Source organism: Bos taurus, chromosome 3, assembly GCF_002263795.3.
Source record: "Bos taurus isolate L1 Dominette 01449 registration number 42190680 breed Hereford chromosome 3, ARS-UCD2.0, whole genome shotgun sequence".
Classification (NCBI taxonomy): Eukaryota; Metazoa; Chordata; class Mammalia; order Artiodactyla; family Bovidae; genus Bos; species Bos taurus.
The window spans coordinates 54,558,042-54,565,750 of record NC_037330.1 but is presented as its reverse complement, the minus strand read 5'-3'; the positions used below and the strand labels follow the sequence as shown (position 1 = coordinate 54,565,750).

At 40.6% G+C, this 7,709-nt stretch overlaps 1 protein-coding gene across 1 annotated transcript; it reads right to left on the bottom strand.

The window, feature by feature from the left end:
* Positions 1-5,706: 5,706 nt before the first annotated feature.
* LOC112441519 (guanylate-binding protein 7) lies at positions 5,707-7,417 on the bottom strand. Its single transcript, XM_059885334.1, has 2 exons — positions 6,930-7,417; positions 5,707-6,066 (listed from the first exon to the last, which is right to left on the bottom strand). The coding sequence occupies exons 1-2, from the start codon at positions 6,951-6,953 to the stop codon at positions 5,830-5,832; spliced, it is 261 nt and encodes an 86-aa protein (XP_059741317.1). The 5' UTR covers positions 6,954-7,417; the 3' UTR covers positions 5,707-5,829.
* Between the last annotated feature and the right edge of the window lie 292 nt (positions 7,418-7,709).

Genomic DNA, 7,709 nt, shown 5'->3' with positions numbered 1-7,709 from the left:
ATCTCCACCTTTCTTCATGAATGTAAAATGCTGGTGTCTATTTTAGGACAAAGTGTGAAATGCAGTCTATGGTTATTAGAAGTGAGATTGCAAATGAAAGTAGGGGCAGGACTGCTTTGAAATGGGACTAATGCTAGGAAACCAGCTTCTTACTTTGATCAAAAAATCTACTATTTATGTGGCAAACAAACCAAAACATTGATACCAGGGACAAGTAAATGTTCTTATATACTATGTGCCAGGTAAACGTAAGTGATGGTGAATTCTTCATGTTTCTAACCTGAAGAAAGCCCATTTGTCCATCTCCTTTTTAGAAATTTTCTTTGGAGACAGCTGGGTAAGGATCCTTTCCCTATTTTTTAACTTCAAAAGTTTCATGTTAAGTATTACAATTTGATTTCTGTTTACACAAAAAGTGATCACCATACAGTTGACCCCCTTCACCATTTGTCTGCCTCCTCCGCCCTGTCCCCCCTTGCCTCTAGTGACCACCAGTTGTTCACTGTATCTATGAGGGCTTTGTTTGTTTGTTTGTTTTACCCTGTTTGCTCATTTGCTTTTTTTTTTTTTTTTTTGTCTCCTCATGTGAGTGAAATCATATGGCATTTGTCTTTCTTCACTTGACCTATTTCAGTCAACATTATACTGTCAAGGTCCATGCATGTTGTCACAAATGTCAGACTTGGATTCTATTTTATGGCTGAGTATTATATATATATATATCTCATATCTTTCTATCCTTTCAGTCATTGACTGGCACTTCGGTTGTTTCCATATCTTGGCTGATATAAATAATGCTACAAAGAAGATCTCAGTGCCTATATCAGTTTGAATTACTGTTTTCCTGTACTTTGGGTAATTTCCTGTTCGTTTCAGTTCAGTTTAGTCACTCAGTCATGTCTGACTCCCTGCGACCCTATGGACTGCAGCACACCAGGCCTCCCTGTCCATCACCAACTCCCGGAGTTTACCCTGTACTATTCCACAAACTTGGAATAGCTAGGATATATGGTAGTTGTATCTACAGGCTCCTTGACACCTTGGAATCTTAACATAGGTTCAATCCTGGCTGTAACCATTTCTTCTCAGGGAGATGAAAGACATTAGATTATTCTTTCAAGTATCCAAAATATCGATTATTCAGTTTCTAATTTAGCATGAGTTTGACTCTCTGAAGCAAGGTACAGAAAGTTTAGCATGTAATAGTAAATTGTGCCATCCTATCTGCTTAACAGAAAATAAGATCTCATTGATCTTAAGGAAACATGCTCTATACTGGCTAAAAACTGCAATAGTAAAGGACTCATTTGCTTAGATATATAATTAACATGAGTTTATTCTTTTTAGTCATTTCAATCTACTGATACACATACTGGGTACTGCTTATTCAATAATATAAAGTGTTCTCTTTTTCTGTTGTTATGAAGAGGAATTTCTTTAAGACTTTTAATTCATCAATAATATGAAGGAATGAATTTTTTGCCCATATTCCACACCCTTTTCTAGATAATCAAAGTTATTGTTATCAACAAATTTGGGCATGTTGGCTGTGAATAACTCAGTTCATAATAGGTGCAATACTGTTCTGTTTTGCACAGTATTTATATATCAATAATAAGTAGATCAGAGTCTACCCAGGTAGCTTAGTGGTAAAGAATCTGCCTGCCAAGCAGGAGATGTGGGTTGGATCCCTGTGTTGGGAAGGAGGAGATGGCAACCCACTCCAGTATTCTTGCCTGGGAAATCCCGTGGACAGAGGAGCCTACTGGGCTACAGTCCAAGGGATTGCAGAGTCAGACACAACTTAGTGAATAAACAAGAACAACAATAAATAAATCAGAGCTTTGAACATTTGCATTCCATTATGAACAGCATTTTTTTTAACGGAGAAGGCAATGGCAACCCACTCCCATACTCTTGCCTGGAAAATCCCATGGACGGAGGAGCCTGGTAGGCTGCAGTCCATGGAGTCACTAAGAGTCGGGCACGACTGAGCAACTTCACTTTCACTTTTCACTTTCATGCACTGGAGAAGGCAATGGCAACCCACTCCAGTACTCTTGCCTGGAGAATCCCAGGTACAGAGGAGCCTAGTGGGCTGCCGTCTATGGGGTTGCACAGAGTCGGACACGACTGAAGCGACTTAGCAGCAGCAGCAGCAGCAGCAGCATGAATGGCATTTTTAACTCACTATTGGGATTGCAGTTTATTAGTTTTATACTTTTCTGTGAATAAGTGAAAGTGAAAGTCGCTACGTTGTGTCTGACTCTTTGCAACTCCATGGAACTCTCTAGGCCAGAATACTGGAGTGGGTAGCCTTTCCCTTCTCCAGGGCATCTTCCCAACCCAGAGATCCACTCCAGTTCTGCCACATTGCAGGCGGATTCTTTATCAGCTAAGCCACCAGGGAAGCCCAAGAAAACTGGCATGGGTAGCCTATCCCTTCTCCAGGAGATCTTCCTGACCCAGGAATCGATTCAGGGTCTCCTGCATTCCAGGTGGATTCTTTACCAACGGAGCTATGAAGGAGCCTTTCTGTGAATAGTAAATCTTTAAAATGATACTAAATTCTTTGATACTCATAGAAGAACATATACCCAACAGGAAAGTACTTTTCCTCTGAAAGAGAGAAATCATTTATATTAAGAAAAATTTTCTGCTAGGCGATGGGTGGTGAAATCCCTTGTCATACATTTACTTGATGAGTATTAATTAATGAATGATATTACATAAAATCTGTCATATAGAGTGTTCAATATCCTCAGATGAGTTATCTTAATAAAGTCTCTTGCATAGGAAATGAGGCAGCAATGAGGTATTTTACTCATCCTCATGGATTGGACAGAATCCAGAGTCAATTTATGTAGTTGCAGGGTGCAATAAGGGTGTTTTATCCGAGTGATTAAGTAGGAGACAAACATTCTGAACAATCACAGATTGGAACTTGAGAAGGTTATTTTTTTCCGTGTGGCTGTTGTCTTTAGTCACTAAGTCACGTCTGACTCTTTGCAACCCCATAGACTGTAGCCCGTCAGGTTCCCCTGTCCAAGTTCTGTATGGAAATCAGTAGTAAAATATTTCAGAATAATGTGTGCTGTATTTGTTTAGATGATGACTCCAATTAATACCCACAAGTGAGTGAAAGTCTCTCTGCCGTGTCTGACTCTACGACCCCACGGACTGTAGCCCACCAGGCTTGTCCGTCCATGGGATTCTCCAGGCAAGAATACTAGAGTGGGTTGGCCACGGCTATTTGTGGCCTTGATGGGTGGAAGCTCATGTATTTATTTACATGCCTTGTTTGAATACCTGGGGCTTATGTGGTAGGGTTTGTGGTGGGAGCTACATAGACAGGGAAGAAGATCAAAAAGACAAAATCATGAGGCAGTAGGAGACAAAATATAAATAGGTCGTTTCAGTACTAAAATTACACAAAAATCCTGTGGTCTGAAGGAAATCTGATACAATGGCATCACAGAGAAGGACACCAGACCCAATCTTAGGAAATTAGGAAATCAGAGACGGTAAGGAGGAATGGATGGTGACAGATCAGGGTTTCAGGCTGGGGACCTGGGTTAGGGATATCTGTGTTGGGCTCAAATTCCCAAAATCAAGAGAATTTGTCCTATTGGGGAATTGCCAGCAATTTATTCTAAGTCAATGGTCAAGCATCAGACAGCTAAGAAGAATTCCTAAAATGTTGAGTTGAAGAGAAATTTTTCTTTGAAATCACCATCTTTTAAAATCTAAGATTAATACTTAGAGAACATTTTAGCCAACACACCCAGGGACCCTTTTTCTGTAAAGAATTAGGGACTAAATTTCAATGCCTTAGCAAGAACTCCAAATGACAAGAAAGTTAGGATGCACATCATGTATTTTCCACTTCCTGCTGTAACAGGTAGGTATTCCCTGTTGAGCTGACATGTTATTTCTAGTAGTTATAATCCTTTCACCTTGTCATAGGAACTTCTTCATTCCATACATTATTCTGCTCTTAATTTTAATAACTGTACTTATGTTTCAATATGTAAGAATTCTTGAAAAATATAAATGTCACAGAAGAAAGTGTCATGCAAAGTTAGTTATCCTCTCATGTCTTACATGGAGAAGGCAATGGCACCCCACTCCAGTACTCTTGCCTGGAAAATCCCATGGATGGAGGAGCCTGGTGGGCTGCAGTCCATGGGGTCGCACAGAGTCAGACACGACTGAAGTGACTTAGCAGCAGCAGCAGCATGTCTTACATCAAACATGAAGGAGTATTCATGTTGTGCACATGGATACCAATTTCTTCTGTATTTTTGAAGATAGATGATAACTAATGCATACATTCATTATTTTTTTCAATCAGTAATACAACTATACATACTTTCCATATCTTAGATTTTCCCACACTAGCACAAAGAGAGTTTCCTTTTTTCATTCTAGAGACTGTGAAGTATTCCTTTGTAAGTGTGTCTCAGGTTTTATCTCACTGGTGTATGAGATAGGGGCTTGAAAGTTGTTTCCAGGGCTTCTCTGGCAACTCATGATTAAGAATACAACTACCAATGCAGGAGACATTGGTTTGTCCCTGGTCTGGAAGATTCCACATGCTGTGGGGCAGGCAACTAAGGCTGTGCATCACAACTTTTGAGCCTGTGCTCTAGAGCCGCGAGCTGCAATGTCTGAGCCCATGTACTCCAAGTACTGATGGCTGAGTGTCCTAGGGCCTGAATTCCACAACAAGAAGGCCACCACAATGAGAAGCCCGCACTCTGCATTTAGGATGAGGCTTCACTTGTTGCAACTAAAGAAAGGCCTGCACAGCAACAAAGATAAGGACAACGCAAAATTAAAATAAAATAAATAAATAAAAACTATAAAAAATAAAGTTGTTTCCAGTCTTCTGAAATTAAAGCAATCCTGAAACAAATATACTATAGCATATGCCATTTTCAACTCAGGTTAATAAGTCCGTTAAGACAGATTACTAAATGTGGATTCTGTAGCAGCAGTACTTGCATTCAAATCTTTGAATTGTATTTGTACCAATTTGCACTCTCCCTAGCAGTTAACAGAGACCCCCAATTTCCTGGAACCCTTGACAGCTAGTGTCCTGTCCAAACTGCTGTTTCTGGCCCAGGTGGGAGGTGACACAGGTCCCTCCTAATTTTACCTTGTATGTCATTTATTATCAGTGAAGTTAAACACACTTTCTCTTTCTATATTTTTGCCCATGTAAAAATGTTCTTGTTGCTGTTTGCTCACTGTTATATAAGGGCTTATAATAACTTAAAGAGCTGATCTCCAGGACTGTATTATAGATTGCAAATGTTCTTCCTCTTATATTTGTTTCTTGCTCCTCTTAACACTTTACCAGAATTAATCATTATCTTTCAACTTGTTTTCCATTTTTTAAATTCACTAATTCAATCAGAATTGCTTGTTTTTTATTTTTTGTGTATCAGACCACGGTAATCATGTTGGTAATCACTTAAGTGGGATTCCCTGGTAGTTCAGAAGGTAAAGAATCTACCGGCAGTGCAGGAGACCTGGGTTCATTCTCTGTGTCGGGAAGATCTCCTAGAGAAGGGAATGGCAACCCCCCCCCCCCCCCCGCTCCAGTATTCTTGCCTGGAGAATTCCATGGACAGACCATGGGGTCTCAAAGAGTTGGACAAGACTAAGCGACTCACACACACACACACACACTACAGCAACTGTTTGATAATCGGTTTTTATTTTTAAAGTCTTCTTGAACAAAGCTATCATGACATACACGTTTTAAAAATGAGCTACAGTGTTACACTATTAAGACAAAAGATGCCTTTCAAAATATACTTATCAGGGAGTCTCAATCTTATTCATAATTTCACTTATAGCTTTTAGTATCAAACCATATACTTTATTAATCCCAGGTAGTACAGCAACTAATGCTAGGCTAGCCCCATCAAGGTACTGTGCAGTCACTGAAGGCTTATTATTTTTACTTGTTTTAATGTCTTCTTTTAGTTGATATATCTCTTTATTTAGCTCCTCAGCTTTCTTTTTAAATCCTTCTGTAAGTAGTTCTTCTTGCATCTGTAAAAAGGGGAGAGTTCCCTTTAGAAAACAGACCAAATAAGTATTTTTTATCAAACAACTATAGCAGAAAAGTACATTTGTCTATTTCTCTAACACCTTAGATGCTTTTTTGATGTTTGTCTAGTATTTGCAAATGTTTGCACCAGGCAAGGGAGAGCATCCAGGGTTTAGAGCGTCCCATGTTCCTTCAACAGCATCTTCCTGGACACAGAGGAGCTGGGTGTAGTTCGGGTCTGGAAATTACCCTAGGAAGGGGTTCCAGCCCTTCGGAGAGAATGCAGGTGAATTCTAAATATCTGTCAGTTTCACTGAGGTAGAATGCCCACACACGTCACCAGAATGGCACTGCTGACTCTCTTTAAAACACTGGCATTCAAACTCCAGGCTGGGAGAAAGAATACATTTACTCTAGGTGTATAAAATGAATCAGGCAGATCTAGAAACAAACGTAGCAAATTTTACAGCTTTTAGTATCCTGTATTTCATAGCAGGCACCATCTGATACCTTCAAGAGCAGATGGAACTAGTCCAGGTCTCTGATGCTTGTCCCCAAAATTCTAAGGAGTCTAAGACTGAAGTCCTATTCATTTGGGAGCAAATGTGATGCTATAATTACCATGAACAGCAGTCCAGGAGTCTGGGTCATTTTATTTGTCCCATTCAAATCCTAACACTACAGAAGGTGCTGAATCTTACAGAGGTAAGCCTTTAGCATGATCCACATCTCTTTGACATTATAGTGAATTCTATGTCTTTGGAGTTCCCTCTGGGGTCTGACTTTAGGTCAAATTCCTGTCCCTTTATTCCTGAGAAGTTAGGGTTTTCCCCATCAGGCCCTGCTCAGGCCCTTCCAAACTTACCTTCAGCTTGTGTTCCATCATCATTTCCTACTCTCTCAGAAGATTTTCTCTTTCCCTTTCCATCTTCTCTCTCAGCTGAGCCACCTCTTCACTGAAACCTCTCTCTTGTGCTTCCATTTTTTTGCTTCTGGTCATTCAGTTTCTGTGTTAGCAGTTCCTGCTCCATCTCAGCTTTCTGTCCCTTGATTCGTTCTTCTTGATTCTTTCACAAGCATTTTAAAGAGAGACATATAACAGTTATACTGAGCTATACCCTCCTGAGCTCAGAGACTAGGATGACTTTAAGTTGGTGGGAAGGGGTCTGACTGTTCCTGCTACCACATCAGATAATCTGCTTTAGCACATGATACAGAGGCACTGATTGGATGTACATGCCACCCAAACTCCCCCATTTATTTACATGTAGCAGAGAGGTTCCACAGAAGAAGGGGAAGCTCTGGTTCCAGGAAGTGTTTGCTCGCAAACCTGTCTAAGGGCAGCACAGGAGCCACCTTCCCCTCTGAGAGCTCAGTCCTCCCTGTACCTTCCATGGCCTTGTCCCATCAGTGAGGGCCTGGTCTGGCTGCAGGATGGCTGCCTCTACTCCTCCCTGTGACTGCAGGAAGCTCTGGAGGACCTCATTGGCCCGAGGAAACAAGGAGCAAAGACTTGTCAGGTAGGGAAGATGTAGTGTCTTGCTGTGGAAATTATTGTTTAGTAAACTTACACAAGAGACCCTTTAAATTCTCCATCCTTTGCAGGCTCCTAAAATGTTTACAGACTCCAGAATTCAGGGCAGGT

What these genes read in the sequence shown, in the direction of transcription:
- LOC112441519 (XM_059885334.1), bottom strand. Translation starts at nt 6,953, where the DNA reads ATGATGATGGAACACAAGCTGAAG. An exon ending in TGATGGAACACAAGCTGAAG is followed by an intron (nt 6,067 to 6,929) that starts GTAAGTTTGGAA and finishes CCCTTTTTACAG; the next exon opens with ATGCAAGAAGAACTACTTAC.